The sequence below is a fragment of the Callithrix jacchus genome, chromosome 6 (genome assembly GCF_049354715.1).
Source record: "Callithrix jacchus isolate 240 chromosome 6, calJac240_pri, whole genome shotgun sequence".
Classification (NCBI taxonomy): Eukaryota; Metazoa; Chordata; class Mammalia; order Primates; family Cebidae; genus Callithrix; species Callithrix jacchus.
In genome coordinates, this window is record NC_133507.1 from 140,515,236 (window position 1) to 140,539,289 (window position 24,054).

The 24,054-nt window shown below is 43.5% G+C and overlaps 1 protein-coding gene across 3 annotated transcripts in view; it reads left to right on the forward strand.

Moving 5' to 3' along the window:
* The first annotated feature begins 1,899 nt into the window (after positions 1–1,899).
* The window catches only part of CYP27A1 (cytochrome P450 family 27 subfamily A member 1), a 30,132-nt gene continuing 7,977 nt past the window's right edge, over positions 1,900–24,054 (forward strand). For all 3 annotated transcript variants that reach the window (XM_078328564.1, XM_002749796.5, XM_078328563.1), the window contains exon 1: positions 1,900–2,236. Coding sequence is in view for 2 of the 3 variants with exons in the window: in XM_002749796.5 (XP_002749842.4) it covers positions 1,982–2,236 (255 nt within the window). In the remaining variant the exon portion in view is untranslated. The remainder of the gene's footprint in view (positions 2,237–24,054) is intronic.

A 24,054-nucleotide genomic window follows, 5' to 3' on the forward strand; every position in this document is an offset into this window, starting at 1 on the left:
GGCAACATTCTTGCCAAGAGAATTAATATGTGTATTGAGCACATTAAGCACTTTAATAGCCGAGATCGCTTTCTGAAACGTGTGAAGGAAAACGATCAGAAAAAGAAAGATGCCAAAGAGAAAGGTACCTGGGTTCAACTGAAGTGCCAGCCTGCTCCATCCAGAGAAGCACACGTTGTAAGAACCAATGGGAAGGAGCCTGAGCTGCTGGAACCTATTCCCTGTGAATTCATGGCATAATAGGTGTAAAAACAAACAAACAAAAACCCTGGACTGTAAAAAAAAAAAGTAATTAAAAAAATAAAAAATTTAAAAATACAAAAATTAGCCAGGCGTGGTGGCCCATGCCTGTAATTCTAGCTACTCAGGAGGCTGAGACAGGAGAATTGCTTGAACTGGGAGGTGGAGGTTACAGTGAGCCAAGATTGCACCACTGCACTCTAGGCTGTGTGACAGACTGAGACTCTGTCTGGAGAATGTAGGGGAGAGAATTAACAAACTAGATGACACAAAAGGAACAAAAATCAGAAGACAGGGTAAGAGAGAGGAAGGAGATAGGGAGATGTAACACATATAGCAGTTTGAAGTCCCAGGATAGGAGAAAAAATAGGGAGAAGCAATGTTTGAGCAGATAATGGCTGAGAAACTCCCCAAACTGATGAAAGACATCCAGTCACAAACTGAAAAAACTAGGAGCTCGAGGATAAATAAAAGAAAGCTGCACCTAGCCACTCAGCTGTCAGTCTAATTGAACTTACTATGCTCTTTCTTCTCTGGCTGCCTATAAATTAACAATTCTTCAAACGCTCTTAGATCCAGCTTTACCATCCTGTTGGGTCCTTCATTCCTGGGTTGAATGTGATCTTTTACCCTGTATCTATTTTGTATTTGCATGCCATATTTGAAAACTTTTTGAAAACTGTACTTTGAATATACATGAAACATAGGATTTATAAAAGACAATACTTTTTTTTTTTTCTATTTGCAATAAGTTTTCTGTACTATGTTACTCTTCATTTTAATAAAAATAATTCTGGGCCGGGTGTGGTGGCTCATGCTTATAATCCCAGCACTTTGGGAGGCCGAGGTGGGCGGATCAGGAGGTTAGGCGTTTGAGACCAGCTTGACCAATATGGTGAAACCCCATCTCTATTAAAAATACAAAAATTAGCCGGGCATGCTGGCCTGCGCCTGTAATTCCAGCTACTTGGGAGGCGGAGGCAGGAGAATTGCTTGAACCCGAGAGGGGGAGGTTGCAGTGAGCCGAGATCCTGCATCGCGCCACTGCACTCCATCCTGGGTGACAGAGCAAGATTTCGTCTAAAAAAAAAAAAAAAAAAAAAATTCTGGCCATCAGCCACTACATCTGGTTTCAATCTGCAGTTTGAAACACCCTGCCTTGGCAGGTGCGGCAGGGAGGTGCGGGGGGAGAACTGCATTAAAAACAAAATTTAAATTTCTTTGTCCGGCGGCCCCCTCTAGGGATCAGATGACTGGCCTCGCTCTCTCCGCAGTGACTCCGGGATCAATCCGGACGGTCATTGGGAGAAGCCGAGGGCAACTTAGCCGCGGTGGGTTCCATTTCTGCAGGACGCGAGAGTCGCTATGGGAACCTACAGCCAGGCTAGGGCCTGTCCCGGGGCTTCCCAGTTTCTAAAGAATCTTCGCAGCACCCCCGCCCAGGGTTCAGACCAAACGAAAAGTTATTTGAGAGGCCGCGGGGGAGCGGGTGGGGAGTAGGTGGCGGAGGCCTTGGTCGGGGGGTGCGCAGTGGTGTTTCCGAATCTCCGCGTCTCTCTCTGGCAGCCCCCGCGTCACTGGGAGGAGTGAGGGCAGCGAGGGAGTGAGCGGGAAGGGCCTGGCTGGCCTTTGCTCGGCCCTCCCAGTCGCCCGGCCTTTGAACCCGCCCTGCGCTGCTGCCCGGGCTGGTCCAGGCACTTCGCACTCGGGACCCAAAACTGCAGCCGCGCGAGCACAACCCATGGCTGCGCTGGGCTGCGCGAGGCTGAGGTGGGCGCTGCGAGGGGCCGGCCGTGGCCTCTGCCCCCATGGGGCCAGAGCCAAGGGCGCGATCCCTGCAGCCTTCCCGGTGGATAAGGCCGCTGAAGCTCCCGGAGCCGGACCTGGTGACCGGCGGCGGCTACGGAGCTTAGAGGAGATTCCACGTCTAGGGCAGCTGCGCTTCCTCTTCCAGCTGTTTGCTCAAGGTTACGCCTTGAAGCTGCACAAGTTACAGGTAACCGGCGGGGGCATCGCGTCCTGGGGTGGGGGGTGGGCACTGGAACAGAGAAGCTGGAGGTGAGGAGACGTTAGGCAAAAAGTGAAGGTTGGAGGAACTCAGCTGGGGACCCACTGAGGCTATGGTCATAAACTGGAAATTTGTAGGGAGAATGTGCAAAGTGCAGACAGAGCCCTTGGGGCTGAGACAAACAGGAAGATGAGGGGTGTGAATCAGGAGGGCACCAGCTAAGAGGGGATCTGGATGCTGGACTTGAAGTGAGCAGAGGTTGAGGGAGCTGTCTTGGAAGAGAGTGGCAGAGGCAAGTGTGTAAGCTGACAGATGTTATAGAATCACTAGCTCTACGGTGATGTTGGCTACCACAGACTTCTTCCAAAGGAAATAAGTTTAGGAGGATTATAGAAGCCTCTTGGTTATTTGCAAGGTAAATTTCCCCTTCCCAGAAAACACAATGCTGCTTCTCTGGGCGTGGAAGCAAAACCACAGAAAGTAAGGAAAAGGTACTTTTTGTTATTAAGAAATCAGTCTGAGGCTGGGCGTAGTGGCTCACACCTGTAATCCTAGCACTTGGGATCACCGGCCCAGTGGCTGCTGTCTATCCCCGCAACCTTCCCTGTTGGTCTCATGTTTGTGAGACTTGGGGATGTGAAAGTAAAATAATTCAAAATCTAAGCTGTTGAAACTTTAAAATATTTTGAGCCTTAAGGGAATGTGATTATGTAATTACGGGACTCAAGTCACATAAGCAGGCTGCCGTAACCTAAGCAGCTGTAACCTTTGTTTCTCTGATAATAGATTGGCTTTCTTCCCTATCTCTGTTGTTTTGTAAAATGTTATAAATGTCTACAGGGGGCCAAGGAAGAAGAGCCCTTCCCTCTTCACTATTGAACTTCATTATAGATTAACTTCCTTTTACCTTTCTCATGCAAATAATTCATGCCTATCACATTGCTTTAAGATGAAATGTTGACTATACTATTTTAAATTGGAAAGGAAATAAAAATGAGACACGTGGAAAATAAAACAAATGATAACTAATTAAATTGTAACTCATAAACCAGCCTTGTAAAGAAAATGTTATGCTTCCTTCCTTCCCTCCCTCCCTCCCTCCTTAAAAAAAAAAAAAAAAAGAAAATGTTATAATCCTATGAAACTTTGTTTCCTGCCTATATAAGCAAGCACTTAACTTTTAACTTTGCAGCACTGACCCCATTTTTCTGAAGTGTGTGTTTCCCAAATGGCTATTCCCAGCTTTTCACTTGAATAAAATGTTTAAAACTGGATTCTGATTCTTTTGATTATTTCAGGATGACAGGGGGCAGGTCACAAAATACTGAGAGACGGTTTTGAAATCACTTCTTGTGGACCCAGATTCTTTAAGCCAGTGGTCCCCAACCTTTTCGTCACCAGTTTTGTGGAAGACAATTTTTCCATAGAGTGGGGTGGCGGGGATGGTTTTGGGATGATTCAAGTGCATTACATTTATTGTGCACTTTATTATTGTTACATTGTAACATATAATGAAATAACTATACAACTCACCATAATGTGGAATCAGTGGGAGCCCTGAGCTTATTTTCGTGCAACCAGACTGTCCCATCTGGGGGTGATGGGAGACAGTTACAGATCAGGCATTAGATTTTCATAAGGAGTGCACAACCTTTATCCCTCACATGCATGGTTCAAAATAGGGTTTGTGCTCCTATGAGAATCTAATACCAGCACTGATCTGACAGGAGGCTGAGCTCAGGTGGTAATGTGAGCGATGGGGAGCAGCTGTAAATACAGATGAAGCTTTGCCTTCCACTTACCTCCTGATGTGAGGCCTGGTTCCTAACAGGTCACAGACTAGTACTGGTCTGTGGTTCGGGGGCTGGGGACTCCTGCTTTAAGCCAAGAAAACAGACTCCTGTTAACTTCTGCTTGATTTAACCTCTAGAAATGTGAGAGGCCCAGTAAATGCCTCAAGAGTGAAAACTAAGGGGCAGATTTGCTTAGGATTATCTCTAGAGCAGTTACTACCAAAGACATTCTAGTTAGCTTTAGGAGGAGGAAGAAGAGAAAGCAGGAGAAAGTCAGGATGTATGGCCTTTTAAAGGAGAGTCCAGGGCTGGGATGTAGCAGAGGCCCCTGATTTCAGTCCTTGTATCCCAAAGATGTTGGAGCACAAGAACCTGGGCTGTCCCATGGGAAATACATTAGCTCTTCCCACACATTAGCTTTTCCCACTACATGTGGCTAATGTGAGTTAATAGAGAAAGGAGTGTTGTACATCTAGAAAATTTGATTATTTCAGGTTGACAGGGGCAGGTCACAAAATACTGAGAGACAATTTTGAAATCATTTCTTGTGGACCCAGATCTTTTCAGCCAGTGGTCCCCAACCTATTTGGCAGCAGTCTTGTGGGAGACAATTTTTCTATGGACTGCAGTGGCAGGGATGGTTTTGGGATATGTTTCAGTTACTCACTTTGTATCAGTTAGAATTTGTTGGGTTTCCACTCAAACTGGCTTAAACTATAAAGCAGCTTTATTGGCTCATAGAACTGAAAATGCCAATAGTTGAGTGTCCTTCAAGTGTGCTTTGTTCTAGAGAATCAGGAAGTCATCAAAGCTACAGCTTTGGCTGAGTGTGATGGCACATTCCTACAGTGCCCGAGCTACTCAAGAGGCTGAGGCAGAAGGATCCCTTGAGTGCAGGAGTTTGAGACCAGACTGGGAAACATAGCAAGACTCCATCTCTAAATTTAAAAATGACAGCTCTGCTTTTCTGCAGTTCTCTTGGCTCATCTGTCTTGCAGGAGTTGGTTGACTGGCTTGGTGTGGGTTAATTGCCTATCCATGAACCCATCATAGTGGCCAGGAGGAGACAGACATACCTTAGTTAGCTTACCTCTGTGCAGGTTCACTCTTAAGCTGGGATTGGGGTCCCTCCTACCCAAATCAGGTGTCTACCACACAAAGGGGAGGACTGGAAGGGGCTTAGGAACAGCCAACCACAATGTCCCTTGCGCCCTCAGTTGTCAAAAACTGCATTAGCACACATAAAAGTAATAAAAATCAGCTTAGGAAAGCATTGTAGCACTTAAGGGAGTGAGGCAGGGATTAGGGCATGTAAAAGTCATACTACTCCATAAATGCCAGTGCCTTTCTCTTTCCTAATAAAAATTATGTTGAACACTGGAAAAATGGAATGTACACATATGTTACATTTATATCAAATTAATTTCTTTTGAAGATATTGACCCTGAGAATGGTATCTATTCTGTAGCTCTTATTGTGGACTGCCTGGCTTGGTGACCCTCCCTGTGTCCCCCAATGCCCAGGAGATTAATGATTTAATCCTCTCAACTCCTCCAATGTCCCAAGCACGTATGTGTCATTTTACATTATCATGTTTCTCTCTCTCTTTTTTTTGGGATAGGGTCTCACTCTGTCACCAAAACTGGAGTGCAGTGGTGTGGTCATGACTCACTGCAGCCTTGACCTCCTGGGCTCCAGCCATCCTCCCGCCTCAGCCTCCCAAGTAGCTGGGACCACAGGCATGCACCACCATGCCTGCCTAATTTTTGTATTATTGGTAGAGACAGGTTTCGCTATGCCCAGGCTGTTCTCAAACTCCTGAGCTCAAGCAATTCTTGCACTTTGGCCTCCCAGAGTTCTGGGATTATAGGCATGAACCACTGTGCCTGGCCATTATGTATTAGATTTCTTATCATCACTTGTTTATGTGACTTAGAAATTGGGCTGTGAAGCTGTGAGGGCTGGGCCTATGTCTTTCCTACCTCTTTCCCCCAAGTGCCAGCACAGTCTTAGGCACAGAGGAGGTGCTGTGAGTGGTACTGAGCAGTGGATACATCTAATGGTAAACTTCTTTGTGACACTCTTCTTCCAGCTCCCTGATCTGGGTTGTTTGACATAGTATAGTGGGAAGAAAAGACCATGAGGGAGGTGGGCAGATTGAAAAAGATCGACCCTTCAGTTCTCAGTGTTTCAGGTTTCAGAGACGAATTGTTGTCAATACATTCAGCATGGGCAAATTGTTGGGGACAGACCCACATTGGCCAAATCCAGAGAAACAAATATGTGTTTCTGGAATGCCCCCATGATTATTTAATGAGGAAGTGCTATGGTCTGAATGTGCTTCCTAAAGTTCCTGTGTTGGAAACTTGATCTCCAATGCAAGTGTTGAGAGGTGGGACCTTTAAGAGGTGATTGGAGGCCCAGCACGGTGGCTCACGCCTATAATCCCAGCATTTTGGGAGGCCGAGGCTGGCAGATCACAACGTCGGGAGATTGAGACCATCCTGGCCAACACGGTAAAACCCCGTCTCTACTAAAAAATATAAAAATTAGCTGGGCATGGTGGCGTGTGGCTGTAATCCCAGCTACTCAGGAGGCTGAGGCAGGAGAATCGCTTGAACCTGGGAGGCAGAGTTTGCAGTGAGCCGAGATCACGCCACTGCACTCCAGCATGGGTGACAGAGTGAGACTCTGTCTCAAAAAAAAGAAAGGAAGAAACAGAAAGAGAGAAAAAGAGAAAGAAATTGCTGTTCTTTGTAAATTAACCAGCCTCAAATACTCTGTTATAGCAGTACAAAACAAAGACAGGAGGAGTCATAATACTCTACTGCACTAAAACCCTCTATCTTCTGCTGCATAACGAACTATCCCGAATCACGGTGACTTAAAACAACAAATATTTTTGTCATAGTCACAATTTTGTTTGTCAGGAATGTGTGCAGGGCATAGTGGAAATGACTTATCTCTGCTTCGTGATGGAGTGGGCCTTCAGGTCAAATGGCCAGAGATGGAGAGGATTGCTCAAGTGATGCCATATGTCTGGGCCTTGAGTCTGGCTTTTAGCTGGTATGTCACATCTTCTGAGAATGGAATGGCCAAGATAACTTTCTAGTTGCATGTTTGGTGCCTTCCCTGGTTTGGCCAGAGCAGCTGGTTCTCTCTCTTCATATGACTGGATTGAGCTTCCTTACAGCATGGTGGTCTTAGAATAACTGGACTTCTTGCATGTGCTGGTTTCCCCAGAGTGAATGTTTCAAGAGTCAGAAAGTAGTAGTTGCAGGTGCTTAAAGCCTGGGCCTGAAAACTGGCACAGCATCATTTCCACTGTATTCCATTCATCAAAGCAGTTACAGAGCCCACTGAGATCCTGGAGACACGGACTTCACCTCTGAATGGGAGGCATGCCAAGGAGTCTGTAGCTATCTTTAATCCACTACACCCTTTTCCTAGGATTCAGGTACCTAGGGAGATAAATTATTAACTACATTACTGAATGGCATGGAAGGACCCAGAACTAAAGGAGTAGAATTGTATGGAAGAAAATTCCATCGAGGCCTTGGAGAAACCCATTTGAATGTACTTCTTGGTGCCCCTCTATTAGGCTAATTATCTGTCTCCCTTGGACTGTGAGTGATAAACGCTGCCAGTTTCTTCCTATTTGACTTTCTTCTGGATTTTGTAAAGCTCACTCCTACTCTGTTAACACATTCTTTCTTCTGTTTGACAAAAAACTTTGATTAGATAGATTTTCTTCCCCAGCACTTGTTACCATCAGGCCTTCCAGAGATTATTGTCCAGTTACCATGACTGGACTTGAGTGTTTTTCAGGGCCATCGGCAGACTTCTGTCTTATAGGGGACATGGCCTATAAGCCTCAGGGATGGGAAGATGAACTCAGTATTAAGGTGAAGTATGTGTGAATTATGCCAATTTAGCAATTACACTGCCAGACTGAATCATAGCAATTTAGCATTTACACTTACAGATAAACTGCTGTGGTCAAAGAGACATTCAAGAATATTCAAGGTAGCCTTATTTGTGGTTAGGAAAGATTAGAATGATTTAAATGCCCCATAGTAGAGGACTAATAATAAATAATTATGGTACATCCATGTGATGAAATTTCATGCAGCCATTAAAAAGCCTAGGGACTGATCTATTAATATTTATTGCTTGCTAAGAGATGGAAAGAAAGTGTTAAAAAAGAAAATCTTTAGCTGAATTAAGTGTAACAGAGTTTTAACTGAGCAAAGAATGATTCACAAATCAGGCAGCGTCCTGACCCAGAGTAGGCTCAGAGACTCCAGTGCAGCCATGTGGTGGAAGAAGATTTGTGAACAGAAAGGGAAAGTGATGTACAGAAAATGAAAGTGAGGTACAGAAACAGCTGGATTGGTGACAGCTTTGCATTTGCCTAATTTGAACATGGTTTGAACAGTTGGCCACCTTTGATTGGCCAAAACTTGGTGATTGGCACAAGAATAGGCTACAGTCTGTATACAACTCCATTTATGTTATAGTTTATAATGTGCAGAGAAATCTTTAGGCCAAACTTAAAATATGTAAGGAGGCAGCTTTAGGCTAAACTTGAACTTGATTTAACAATTCCCCACTTTTGGTCATTTTCTCAGTTTTAGAGGATGACCATGACTTTACTCACTGATGTCACTATCACCATTTTAAATGTGTATATTTGGTCTTGGAACCCATTGGGAAATAGCAGAGCAGTGGGTTTTGTAAGGTGGGAACAGACTTCAGGTTTTTTTTGTAAAGGTTAGAGTAGAGGGAAACTTCTTATGCTGGGATGTCCTGTTTACAGAAGAAAAACAAAAACCTGGTCTGTTCTAGAATCTATGTTTCTTTAAAGTCTTAGTTTGATTCTGTGCCATGGTGGTTTGCTGCACCCATATATTTGGAACATATATTAATAACTTTGGAACATATGTTAGTGACATTCATTAAAATATCACTTGAACAAGGTTAAATGTCGTTTCTAATTGGACAATGCTTCTCATGTAACTTAGTATGTCAAATAATCCTGTTTACCTCTATTTTGAATACTTCAGGGACTCTGTAGCATCCCAAAGTTAGAGGTCAAAAAAGACTTAATTTTGAAGCTGAAATTTGACTTTGGGAAGCGTGGGAATGCAGTTGTGTGATCTCGGCCCACTGCAATCTCCGCCTCCCAGGTTCAAGCAATTCTCATGCTTCAGCCTCCCAAGTAGCTGGGATTACAGGTGTACGCCGTCACACCTGGCTGATTTTCTGTATTTTAGTAGAGACACGGTTTTGCCATGTTGGCCAGGCTGTGTAGTACTTTCCCCTTAGTTCAATTAAAAACGGGGTCCTTATCACACAACCAGGAAAGATTAGGCCCGTGGACACGTAGAAGGGTCAGAAAAATGGAATTTATTGGGTGAAAAGGAAAAAAATTCAGCAAAGCTAGAGAGGTGCCTGTTAACAGGCCCTCATCTCACAGATCTAATCCCCAGGTTACCACCCCAGAACGTGAGAGGACAGGCTCCTCCCCCTGCAAACTCTCCGAGGCTCCACCCCAGTGCGTGCTCCTCGCAGTGCACAGACCAGTGGGAGTTTCTTCAGGGACCTCTTTTTTCTTGGCTATCTCATTCCCGCCTATAAAGAAGTACATCTAACTGCCATTAGAACAACGATTGCGATAAGGATGAAGACGGATCTTAACTGCTTCCTGCTGACAGGGGGCACCATCTTGGAAAAATGGCAGTCATATATTTCTCAGAGGCCTATCTCAGGGTCCCCAGCAAAATGGGCCATCATCCAAGGCTCTGGTTGCATGACTGTTTGGAGTTTGATGGCCTGCGGGTAAGAATAGACAAACCAGGTTATTAGAAAACATGTATCAAAATGAGAGAAGGGCAGGTGAGGGCAGCTCAAAGATCCCAAGACCTTTTACCAGTTTTCCCAGGGAGAAGGAGGCCAAAAGCCTGACTAGTAAAAAAAAACATTATCCTTTTGCTGGCATGTTGGGCTTCTGGGTTCCCTTCCCCTGAGCCCAATCCTGAACCAGCCAGTTTAGGGTTTGGGAAATTAACTTTCTCCAGTTTGGAGGAGGCATTGGAGGGGAGTGTCCTGTAGTACAGACCCACAATTGCCTATCAGTGAAGAGAGGACAGAGGAGGAAAAAAAAAAGAAGGCGCTTTTTCAAAGGGGCCCCAGGGGTTCTGGATGCAATTAAAAGGGTACAGAACACATTTGAAAGGGTACAGACTGAAGATGAATGGCTACTCATCTAGAAAGAGGGGACCAGGTGTGTCTGGTTTCCTTCTTTTCCTAGCAAATACCTGGGGTACATGAGAGAAGGATGAGCATTCTCCTTCCCTCTTCCATCCTTGCATCCCAATGACTATCCCAATGACTGTGACAGGGTGCCACCCATGGGTGTCAAAGCGGCTTGCACCCATGAAGCAGGGAGGGCCTATTGAATAGGAATTATTCACTCTCACCCATGTCTCTATTGCCCCTAGCATCAGTAGCCTTGGAGTTCCATAGACCTCATTTACGCCATGGATACTAGCATGACCTTTATCCATGAAATGGGAGGCCTGGCTTAATCAGCAGGAATTAGCCATGCTCACCTGCGCTATTTTAACCTCTGTTATCATTTGCCTCTGGATCCTTTAGATCCAGTTTTATTTTCTAGGGCTTTGACCCAAAGCTTGGAATTGAGTTTGGGACAAAAGTGTGTCTCAGGGGCTGTTGCATGGACTCCTTATCATAAGCCAAATGCTAAGGTGAAACTGTGGAATTGAGTCCTCCTCCAACAAAGGAGAGAAAAGGATGTTTTGTGACACACCCAGATAACTGGTAGCTATAGTTATGCTTGCTAAGACTTAGGGGCGTGGTGCTTGGTTTTGGTTAGCTCCCTTGGTCTTCCTTTTCCAAAAGGAAACCTCCGAGTGATGGGCATCCTACTTATTCCCATCACCTGGCAGGATTTGCAGAATAATTGCTCAGAACTAGAATATTGCTAGGCACAGTGGCTCATGCCTGTAATCTCAGCACTTTGGGAGGCTGATGCAGATGGATCACCTGAGGTCCAAAGTTCGAGACCAGCCTGATCAACATGGAGAAACACTGTCTCTACTAAAAATACAAAAAATTAGCTGGGCGTGGTGGCAGGCACCTCTAATTCCAGCTACTCAGAAGGCTGAGGCAGCAGAAGCGCTTGAATCTGGGAGGCGGAGGTTGCGGTGAGCCAAGATTGCGCCATTGTGCTCCAGCGTGGGCAATGAGAGTGAAACTCTGTCTCATAAAAAACAACTAGAATATTGACCCAGATTTTTATATTACTCATCCCTTTTTTTTTCTGACTGAGCTGCAGCCAGAGATTGCTGGTTGGTTTACAGAAGCAGGCAGGGTTAGTCTAAAATGTAGGCAAAAACATAAGAACAGTGAATGAGTTTAGAATTTAATTACCAATGTATGATAAGTTTTCAATAATTTCTGTCTCTCCAGTCCTCATTTTTGTTAAAAGAAATCATAATAGGTGAGTTGTTTGCAAAATAGACGTTAGTCTTATACTTGGCCTGATTATTTGCATAAAGTACAGCAAGAATAATTATTTCTACATAGGCCTTTTAGACTGGCTTTGATGGAACTCTGTTTCACAAGGAATCTCAGATAAGTCCTTTTAAAGCTGAGTGCATCTGTGGGTTTGTATCCTCAAATACCTGTGAGTTGGGTGATCCTCTCCTTTTAAGGTCCTAAGATAAAACTTGGAGCTCCTGGGCCTGTTAGAAAGTGACGTTCTTTACTTACCACAGGTCAGGAACCCTGTACAGGGACTGCATAGATGAGGGTATAAGGCCAGTTTATTTTCCCCAAGGGGCTTTTATTTTATTCCCCCCAAGGGGCTCTGAGAGTTGAGCTTTACTTCTTAAAGGAAAGCATACCTTTCCAGTCATGTAAACCTATTTTCAGTAGTTTCAACTACATGTTTAATGGTAATGCCTAACAATTTTAATTTTAATATAAAACCTGATAAATTGTTTTGTGTGCTAGCTGTAGCCAAGGTTTGACTCATTCTAGCACAATTAAGGATGTGGTTAATTCCTTATGTCCCCAGGCCTCACCAATTGTGAAGCAGGCAAGTCAAATAGTTCTCAAGATCCAAAAGATGGTTTAGAACCTTAAAACATATGCTTTTTACTAATAATCTATAAGTCTGTTTTTTTTTTTTTTTGAGACAGAGTCTCCCTCTGTCCCCAGACTGGAGTGTAATGGTGTGATCTCGGCTCACTGCAACCTCTGCCTTCTGGATTCAAGCGATTCTCCTGCTTCAGCCTCCCGAGTAGCTGGGACTAGAGGCGTGCACCACCATGTCCAGCTAATTTTTGTATTTTTAGTAGAGACAGGGTTTCACCATGTTGACCAGGATGGTCTCTAGCTCTTGTCCTCGGGATCTGCCCACCTTGGCCTCCCAAAGTGCTGGGATTACAGGTGAAGGCTGTTTTTATTTCTTAAAGATTAAAATCATGTGAAGTGAAAGATACCATAGCGTTTATCTTCCCTTTAAAAAAATATTTAATCCAAAAACTTGTCTTCCTTTAGGCCAAATTAATTAGAGCTTTTTTTTTTTTTTGAGATGGAATCTCACTCTATCGCCCAGGCTGGTGTGCAGTGGTGCTATCTCGGCTCACTGCAAGCTCCACCTCCTGGGTTCAAGCGATTCTTCTGCCTCAGCATCCCACCGCCATGCCTGGCTAATTTTTGTATTTTTTTAGTAGAGATGGGGTTTCATTATATTGGCCAGGCTGGTCTCGAACTCCTGCCCTTGTGATACGCCCACCTCGGCCTTCCAAAGTGTTGGGATTTCAGGCGTGACCCACCAAGCCCGACTAATTAGAGCTCTTTTTACAGACATCACAACAGATATATAGCTACCCAGGTAGGCAGAAGAAAACCCAGTCACTGGATGGAGCCCTTTAAGAGACAGGGCTAGGAAAACATGCAGATATCAAACCAGGAAGTACTCATTCCCTAAAGCAGGATTGCAAAACAGAGCCTTGCCAACTGGGTTACAGGCCACATTCCCAGGCCATAAAACAAGATGGAGGCCCGGTGCTGTGGCTCGCACCTGTAATCCGAGCAATTTGGGAGGCTGAGGCGGGCAGATCACCTGAGGTCAGGAGTTCGAGACCAGCCTGACCAACATGGTGAAAGCCCATCTCTACTAAAAATGCAATTAGCTGGGTGTGGTGGCAGGTGCCTGTAATCCCAGCTACTCAGGAGGCTGAGGCAGGAGAATTGCTTGAACCTGGGAGGCGGTTGCAGTGAACTGAGGTCGTACCATTGTACTCCAGTTTGAGGGACAAGAGCAAGATTTTGTCTCCAAAAACAAACAAACAAACAAAAAAATCAAGAGGGAGGTCTGCAGCAAAGTTGGCTAGGGACCACACACAAGACATGCAAAGGTCGGCTGCAGCTTAAGACCAGCCTCGCAAATGCTTTTTCACAATTAAAACTCTACAGAGAATATAAACAGTGGTCCTTATCACTCCTAGCCTATTAAAACTTCTTCTTTCTTTTTTTTTTTAATTGAAACACAGTCTGACTCTGTCACCCAGGCTGGAGTGCAGTGGTGCAATCTCAGCTCACTGCAGCCTCAGCTTCCCGGGTTCAAGTAATTCTCCTGCCTCAGGCTTCTGAGTAGCTGGGATTACAGGTGCGTGCCACTATGCCTGGCTAAATTTTGTATTTTTAGTAGAGATGGGGTTTCACCATGTTGTTCAGGCTGGACTCTAACTCCTGACCTTGTGATCTGCCCGCCTTGGCCTCCCAAAGTTCTGGGATTACAGGCGTGAGCCACCACGCCTGGCCTAAAACGTCTTCTAAAAGGCAAAAAAACCTCGCTTAAAAGTCAACTCCTGACCCTGTGGAGAAAAGGAAAGGAAAAAAAACAGTTTTAAAATGCTTGGGGAAGAACCACATATTCTTATACAACTGGGTTCCTTCCCGGGGCTTGAACTGAGCAGGAATCTGGCCAGCCATGCAGAGCCCTTGGGCCATGTGTCCTAGCCCCAGCAGGGAGGGAGGGCAGCAGGGAGCCACCTCTTGCTGGTCTGTCCAAAAAAAGGCCATGGAAAGGTGGGCACAATTTCCTCTACCCTCAGAAGTCCAAGGGAAAAGAGGTTTAGAAGCAACCTCCCAAGTAGCTAGGACCACAAGTATGCACCACCATACCTGGCAAATTAAAAAATTTTTTTCTGGGAACAGGGGTCTCGATATGTCACCCAGGCTTATCTTGAACTCCTAGGCTCAAGTGATCCTTCTGCCTCGGCCTCCCAAAATGCTGGGATTACAGGTGTGCTCCACTGCACCCAGCCTGTGACAGTTAATTTTATGTCAAAAATTTAGCTAGGCCATGACACTCAGTTGCCTGGTCAAACACCAGCCTAGAAGTTGCTGTGAAGGTAACATTAACATTAAATTGGCAGGGCTGGGCACATGGCTTCCACTTGTAATCCCAGCACTTTGGGAGGCTGAGGCAGTGGATCACTTGAGCTTAGGAGATCCAGACCAGCTGGGCCATGTGGTGAAACCCTGTCACTACTAAAAACACAAAAATTAGCTGGGTTTGGTGGCACATGCCTGTAATCCCAGATATTCGGGAGGCTCAGGAGTGAGAATTGCTTGAATCCGGGAGGTGGAATTTGTCGTGGGCCGATATTGCACCACTGTACTCCAGCCTGGGCGACAGAGCAAGACTCCGTCTCAACAAACAAACAAACAAATCCATGAAATTGGCAGACTTTGAGTTAAACAGATTACCCTCCGTAATGTAGATGGGACTTGTTCAAGCAGTGGAAGGCATTGTGCAAAAAGATGACGTCCCCAGAAGGGGAATGAATCTGCCTTCAGACCACCTTCAGATTCAAGATTGCAATATTGACTTCTGTTGGAATTTCCAGACTGCCAGCCTGTGCTGCAGACTTTATACTTGCCAACCTCCATGATCACATGAGCCAATTCTGTAAAATAAATCTCTCCCTATATACATATATCCCACTGTTTCTTTTTTCTGGAGACTCCTTATTAATGTATCCATGAAATTACATCAGTCCACTGTTCAATCTGAGAGTTTCTTCCAAATCCAGTTAAATTATTTTTTGGACCATACCCATGGGCATTTCTCGGTGCCCCAGTGACTTGTACTCAGTGTCGGAAAAGACTGAACATGTTTGACAACTGCGGTTGCATTAAGTCCCCAGCACACCTTGACCAGTGCCTAAAGCCTCTGTTCCTCCTTAGAGAAGGAGGGACTTAGGCTTCTGCCCTGGCCTTGTTCATCTTGACGGGGGGTAAGATCTTTCTAAAACACAGACAGATGACTGCAATGCAAGTTGTGGTGTACCCCATTGCTGAGAAACCCTTGCTAGACAGCAACCAAAGGTTTTTATATTCTGTAGCTCTTTTCTGAGAGAGGACAAGGCAGAAAGTCCATTATCTCAGAATCCGGGAGGTAATGGGAAGCTGTGTCATGATGCCTCCGAGGGAGATGGGGAGGCCTGTAAGGAATGGGAGGGGCCTCCCATTCTTCAGTGTTCCCGGAGGATCACAGGGCAGTCAGTCTTCAAGGCTCAGGGAAGGTTGCATCCAACCTTTGTGTATATGGATACATGGAACCTTTGTGTATATGTATACATGGAAAGTCTTAAGGGTGCTATGGCAAAGTTACGTAGCCTGGTAATGCTGAGCTAAACTAGAACAAAATCTGTGGCCAAGCAATCCCTGATTCCTCAACTGGTACTGCCAGCTGGGATAACTGAGTTGAGATAAAAAACACATGACTGGCTGGGGACCGTGGCTCACGCCTGGAATCCCAGTACTTTGGGAGGCTGAAGCGGGTGGATCGCCTGAGGTCAGGAGTTTGAGACCAGCCTGACCAACATGGCGAAACCTGTCTCTGCTAAAAATAGTAGAGCTGGGCGTGGTGGCACGTGCCTGTAATCCCAGCTACTTGGGGGGTTGAGGGAGAAGAATTGCTTGAACCTGGGAGGTGGAGGAGGTTGCAGTGAGCTGAGATCATGCCACTGCACTCCAGCCTGGGTGATGGAGTGAAACTCCATCTAAAAAAAAATAATTAAAAATAAGACACTCTGAGTTGGCCAGGTGTGGTGGCTCCCAGAAAAATTTAAAATGAATTAAAAAAATAAATAAAAACACATGACCATGAGACAGGCACTTTCTTTTCCTGTAAAAATTATCTTTAAAAAATCACATAAACCATCTGATCTTTGACAAACCTGAGATAAACAAGCAATGGAGAAAGGACTCCCTCTTTAATAAATAGTGTTGGGAAAACCGGCTAGCCATGCGCAGAGAGCAGAAACTTCTTCCTGACAACTTACATTAAAATTAACTCCAGATGGATTAAAGACTTCAACACAAGACCTAACACCATAAAAACCCTAGAAGAAAATCTAGGCAAAACCATTCAGGACATAGGCATAGGCAAGGACTTCATGACCAAAACACCAAAAGCATTGACGACAAAAGCCAAAATAGACATATGGGACCTAATCAAACTCCACAGCTTCTGCACAGCAAAAGAAACAGTCATTAGAGTGAATTGGCAACCAACAGAATGGGAAAAAATTTTTGCAATCTACCCATCTGACAAAGGGCTAATATCCAGAATCTACAAAGAACTAAAACAGATTTACAAGAAAAAACAAGCCCATTCAAAAGTGGGTGAAGGATATGAACAGACACTTTACAAAAGAAGACATACATGAGGCAAAGAAACATGAAAAAATGCTCATCATCACTGATTATTAGAGAAATACAAATCAAAACCACATTGAGATACCATCTCACGCCAGTTAGAATGGTGATCATTAAAAAATCTGGAGACAACAGATGCTGGAGAGGATGTGGAGAAATAGGAACACTTTTACACTGTTGGTGGGAGTGTAAATTAGTTCAACCATTGTGGAAGACAGTGTGGCGATTCCTCAAGGACCTAGAAATAGAAATTCCATTTGACCCAGCAATCCCATTACTGGATATATATCCAAAGGACTATAAATCGTTCTACTATAAGGACACATGCACATGAACGTTCATTGCAGCACTGTTTACAATAGCAAATACCTGGAACCAACCCAAACCCCATCGATAATAGACTGGACAGGGAAAATGTGGCACATATACATCATGGAATACTATGCATATATAAAACGATGAGTTTGTGTCCTTTGTAGGGACATGGATGAACCTGGAAACCATTATTCTCAGCAAACTGACACAAGAACAGAAAATCAAACACCACATGTTCTCACTCATAGGTGGGTGTTGAACAATGAGAACACATGGACACAGGGAGGGGAGCATCACACACTGGGGTCTGTCGGTGGGAAATAGGGGAGGGACAGCAAGGGGTGGGGAGTTGGGGAGAGATAGCATGGGGAGAAATGCCAGATACAGATGATGGGGAGGAAGGCAGCAAATCGCATTAACGTGTATGTACCTATGCAACAATCTTGTATGTTCTTCACATGTACCCCAAAACCTAAAATGCAATTAAAAAAAATAAAAGCACATCAATCTGAGTTACAATTACATGCTAATTTTGTGGCTACATACCACATTTAATAGAAAATACTATTTAAAATGGAAATAATTTACAAAAGTAATATATGCATATTTTAGAGAAATGAGAAAATATAAAGAAACAAAAAGAAGAAAATCCAAATCTTCTATAATCCCTACGCCTACCACATAGCACAATACCTTATACCCGTTAAGTGCTTAATAAGCATTTGTGAAATGAATACGTAAATACACCCATGATCTTGTTCTAAGCAGGCAGGCATTGTCTGTTTTCCCCATATGTCATCTACATATATATGTTTTTTAAAATAAAAGCGTACCATATGCTCTCTCTTGTAACTTGCCACTTTACTGAAAAATAAATATGAGTATCTTTATCAATAAACACACTTCTGTAACAATTTTTAGGCTGGGCGCGGTGGCTCAAGCCTATAATCCCAGCACTTTGGGAGGCCGAGGTGAGTGGATCACGAGGTCAAGAGATTGAGACCATCCTAGTCAACATGGTGAAACCCTGTCTCTACTAAAAATACAAAAATTAGCTGGGCATGGTGGCATGCGCCTGTAGTCCCAGCTACTTGGGAGGCTGAGGCAGGAGAATTGTTTGAACCCAAGAGGTGGAGGTTGTGGTGAGCCGAGATCGGCCATTGCACTCTAGCCTGGGTAACAAGAGCCAAACTCTATCTCAAAAAAAAAAAAAACAAAAAAAACCCCAATTTTTAATGGCTGAAAGTGTTTCATTGGATGGCTACATCAGAATTTACTGAATCCTATTGTTATACATTTAGATTTTTTGTGTATAAGCTTTGATTAATATTAATATATCTAGCACTAAATGTTTGTGTACATTCTCAATTATTTTCTTAGAATAAAACTCCTAAAACGGAACCATTGTGATAAAGGATTTTGTTCAGATCTTTGATATGTGGCAACTGCCAAATTGTCCTCCAGAAAAGTTACAAAAGCAATAGTTTTGCATGACAAAGGTCATTCTAAAAAACAAAAACATGGCCACTGCAGTGGCTCACGCCTGTAATCTCAGCACTTTGGGAGGCTGAGGTGAGCAGATTACTTGAGGTCAGGAGTTCGAGACCAGCCTGGCCACATGGTGAAATTCTCTCTCTACTAAAATACAAAAAAATTAGCTAGGCGTGGTGGTGTGGGCCTGTAAACCCAGCTACTCAGGAGCCTGAGGCAGGAGAATCACTTGAATCCGGGAGACGGAGGTTTCAGTGAGCTGAGATGGCGCCACTGCACTCCAGCCTGGGTGACAGAATGCGACTCCATCTGAAAAACAAAAACAAAAACAAATAACAGAAACAGTTGAAAACTTTTTGTTTTACAAAATTTTTTTTATTTTTTCAAATAGAACATACAGAACATATATTACAAAGGCATAAAATTTTCAACTATGATTTTGCAAAAACAGTCTCTGCAAATATCATCGTTGAAAATGGTATTTCTTCGTGACGTATATTCTCCATGTCCTTATTTGTAAGACTGAACCTATTTTCTCCATAGATTTACTATTTATATTACTTTTTTTGTAAATTCCCTATTTTTGTTTTTACATCTATTTTTCTAATAAGTTTTTGAATTGTGTATTTATCCATATTTTCTTCTTGTCTTTCTGTAGTTTCTTTTAAACCACCCCATCTGGGATTAATTTCCGGGTATGATGTGAGGTCCACAAGGCAGGCGCCTGACCAAGGGGTCACGTGAGGAGCAGGAACGGAGACTACACTTCGCTTGCCAGGCCCTGGACTGTGTCTGGGGCTGCAGCTGCATCTGCCCCAAGCAGCATTTTTTTTTTTTTTTTTTTTCTAATTTTTACTTAAGGCATTCTTTAGGCCAACAACGACCCCAGATGTGGGTCTAACTAGATTTGCTCTAATAATCAACTAGTTGCTTTAATGACATTTGTTGACTTATTCGTTTCCTCTTATTTAAGACTAGGCTAAGATGTGAAGAAACAGAACTACCTGCTTTGTTACCCCATGCTCTTTCTATCTGCTGATTAATTTTTTACTTCCTATAAGGTCTTTTCTTTTGAGACGGAGTTTCGCTCTTGTTACCCAGGCTGGAGTGCAATGGCGCGATCTCGGCTTACCGCAACCTCCACTTCCTGGGGTCTTTTCTATTTCTACTCATTCATAGAGCTTTGATTCTCAGGATGCGTTTCTGCTGCTTTTTGGAACGTTATTCTAGCAGCTTGTCAAAGGTAAGGAAGTTCTCATTCTCCCAGAAGGCTACTTACTACTAGCTTGGTGCTGGGAGAAAAATAGTACTCTGTTTCCTGTAGAAAAGAGAGACTGCTGATGTTTTTGTCAAAGGGCGAATAAACAAGAATAAACCAGCCTCTGCTCCCTCATCTAAGAACTGACACTGTTGTTTTCTTTTTTCTCTCTTTTAAAGCCATTCTGGTGGTCGAGAGTGGCTTTGGTTTGCATTTCCTTAATGACCAATGATATTGAACATCTTTTCATGTGCTTATAGGACATATGTATATATTCATTGGAGAAATGTCTCTTCAAGTTCTTTGCTTATTTATTTATTTAGAGACAGAGTCTAACTCTGTCTCTAAATAAATAAATATAAGCAGTGTGTGATCTTGGCTCACTGAAACCTCTGCATCTTGGGTTGAAGTGATTCTTATGCCTCAGCCTCCCAAGTAGCTAGGATTACAAGTGTGCCACCAGGCCTGGCTAATTTTTGTATTTTTAGTAGAGACAAAGTTTTGCCAAATTGGCCAGGCTGGTCTTGAACTGCTGGTCTCAAAGTCCTGGACTTGAGTGGTCTGCCCGCCTTGGCCTCCCAAAGTGCTGGAATTACAGGCATGAGCCACCACAACCAGCCATTCTTTGCTTATTTTAAAACTGTTTGTCTTTTTGTTGTTGGGTTGTAACAGTTCTTTGTACGCTCTGGTTATTAAACCCTTATGAGATATATGATTTGCAAATATTTTCTCTCATTCTGTAATTTATCTTTTCACATTCTCAATAACATCCTTTGATGCACAAAAGTTAAACAAAATTTTTTTTGAGATGGAGTTTCACTCTGTCACCCAGGCTGGAGTGCAGTGGTGCAATCTCAGCTCACTGCAGCCTCTGCTTCCTGGGTTCAAGCGATTCTCCTGCCTCAGCCTCTTAAGTAGCTGAGACTACAGGCATGTGCCACCATGCCTGGCTAATTTTTGTGTTTTTAGTAGAGATGGGGGTTTCACCATGTTGGCCAGGCTAGTCCCGAACCCCTGACCTCCAGTTACCACCTGCCTCCACCTCCCAAAGTGCTGGGATTACAGGTGTGAGCCACCACATCCAGCCAAAAGTTTTTAATTTTTATGAAGTACTATTTATCTATTTAAAAAAAAAAAAACAAAACTGCTCATGCCTTTGTTCTCAAATCTAAGAATTCATTGCCATATCCAGGGTCATAAAGATTTACCCTTCTGTTTTATTCAAAGAGTTTTATAGTCTTAGTTCTTCTCTTTCGGTTGTTGATCCATTTTGAGTTAATTTTTGTATATGGAGTGAGGTAGGGAGTCCAACTTCGTTATTTTGCATTTAGTTGTCCAGTGGTCCCAGTACCATTTATTGAAAAGACATTCTTTCCCCATTGAATGGTCTGTGCACCCTTATCAAAAAAATCAGTTGACTATAGATGTTCCAGTGTATTTCGGAATTCTCAATTGTGTTCCATTGGTCTATATGTCTACACTTATGCCAGTAACATACTGTTTTGATTACTGCAGCTTTGTAGTAAGCTTTGAAATCAGAAAGTGAGAACGATCCAACATTGTTTCCTTTTTTAATATTATCTTGGCTATTTAGGGCCCCTTGCAGTTTCCCATTAATTTTAGGATCAGGTTTTCCATTTCTGCAAAAAGGCCCTGGAATTTTGATAGATGCATTGGATTTATAGCTTCCTTTGGGGAGTACTGCTATTTTAACAATATTAAGTTAGCCAATCCATGAATGTAGATGACTTTCCACTTATTTAGGTCTTTAATTTACTTCAGCAGTGTGTGGTAGTTTTCAGTGTTCAAGTGTTTCGCCTCCTTGGTTAAGTGTATTCCTAGATATTTTATCCTTTTGGATACTGTCTATTACTCTGTTTGGGCTGCCATAACAAAATACCACAGAATGGATGGCTTAAACAACAGAAATGTATTTTCTCACAGTTCTAGAGGCTAGAAGTCAGAGATCAGGGTGCCAGGGACTGTTTTCTGATGAGGGGTCTCTTCCTGGCTTGTAGATGGCTGCCTTCTCCCTGTGCCCTAGCGGGCAAGCTCTCTGGTGTCTCTTATTATAAGGACACTAATTCTATCAGATCAGGGCCCCACCCTTATGACCTCATTTAACCTTAATTACTTCCTTAGAGGCCCCATCAACAATGTAGCAACATAGGGGTTAGGGTTTCAACATAAGAATTTGAGGGGGGTACAGATATTCAGTCCCTAACAGAGGTTATTGTAAATGGAATTATTTTCTTAATTTCCTTTCAGCTTGTTCTTCCAGGTTCTTAAAACTTCAGAGGAGCTACTGTTAACCAGTTTTCTACATATCCTCTTCCCCACTCCCTTTCTTTTTTTCTTTTTTTTTTTGAGAGGGAGTTTCGCTCTTCTTACCCAGGCTGGAGTGCAGTGGCGCGATCTTGGCTCACCACAACCTCCGCTTCCTGGGTTCAAGCAATTCTCCTGCCTCAGCCTTCCGAGTAGTTGGGACTACAGGTGCGTGCCACCATGCCCAGGTAATTTTTTGTATTTTTAGTAGAGACGGGGTTTCACCATGTTGACCAGGATGGTCTCGATCTCTTGACCTTGTGATCCACCCTCCTTGGCCTCCCAAAGTGCTGGGATTACAGGCGTGAGCCACCATGCCCGGCCCCCTACTCCCTTTCTATGTCTGTCTCTGTCTCTCTCATGTTCTTTGCATTGTCTGCACCATGTTTCTTTCTGCTGGATTTATTAACAGCTGTTAAGTATGTACTGAGTGTTGTACTAATGTGCTTAGCAGTGTGTCAGACAATCTAGGATGTCATAAAGAAGTATGACATGGTTTCTGCCCTTGAGGAGTTTCAATTTAGTTGAAGAGACAAGATATCCACAAAACAATTAGAAAACAACTTAGAAACATATGAAACCAAATTCTCAACTGTCTGGCTCATGCACTAGGATATAAACTCTTTAAAACGGTCTTTGATGCTGTGCTTACTGCTGTATCCCTAGCCCCTTGAACAGTATAGGAGCAATAGGACTCGAGCTTGATAAATGAATGTTGAATGAATTCAACACTCTCCCGCTTTAGAGTTTTGTCAGGGAGGGCTAACCCTCCCATTCATCCTGAAAGATGATCTCTGTTCTGCAGTGGCTCTTAGACAGGACCCATCTGAGAATGCTGGGGCTTTCCAACTGGCTCAGGTTACGATCTGATGGTGGGATCACAGACACAGCACGCATCTCTCAGCAAGTGTCCTGCTGTCTTTCTAAAATAACTTCTTACATAAGTAGCTCCTTGTTAAGTTCCACCAAGTAAACTAACTGAGGAGCATGAAAGAAGGCATGGCGTAGGTAAAAGGAAAAATGTCCCAGAAACCTCCGTACTGACAGCCAGGAAGTGGTCTCATTGGCTTTGGCTTCCAGGGAAGAAGCTGGTATTATTTATTTACTTTTAAAATATAACTTTTTTTCCTCTTGATTCTAAGAACATGGCAAAAAATTTGAAAAGTAAATCACAGTTTAGAGAAGAAAGTAAGTTAATTTGTAAAGCACTGTTTACCACCGTTGAGATAACTGCTGTTCAGATTTTTATTAAAATGTTATATGTGAGTTTAATTGAACTTAACAGAAGGATAAGAAACCAAACTTAGATAAATATTTCTTCAAAATGGTGTATTATTTTTTTAAACAAGTCTTCTAAAATTAAAGAATTAAGAGACATAGTAAGAGGCTGGGTTTATTGCAGTAGTTCTCAATCTGGGGTGATTTTGTCCCCCAGGGGATATTTTGGAAATGTCTGGAGACATTTGTGGTAGTCACAACTCAGAGGGGGTGCGATACTCGTGGGGAGAGGCCAGGGATGCTGCTAGACACCTGGCAACGCACACCACAGTTGGCCACAATATAGAATTATCCACTCCAAGGATTAACAGTGCCACAGTTGAGGAGCCCTGGGTTATGGGGTTTTACTGGGTTATTGCATAGCATTGTGGGGTTTTTTTGTTCGGTTTGTTTTTTTTTTTGAGACAGAGTCTCACTCTGTCATCCAGCCAGGCTGGAGTGCAGTGTGTGCAGTCCCGGCTCAATGCATCTTCGACCTCCTAGGTTCAAGCGATCCTCCCACCTCAGCCTACAAGTAACTGGGATCACTGCCACATACTGCCATGGCCAGCTAATTTTTTTTTTTTTTTTTTGTAGAGACA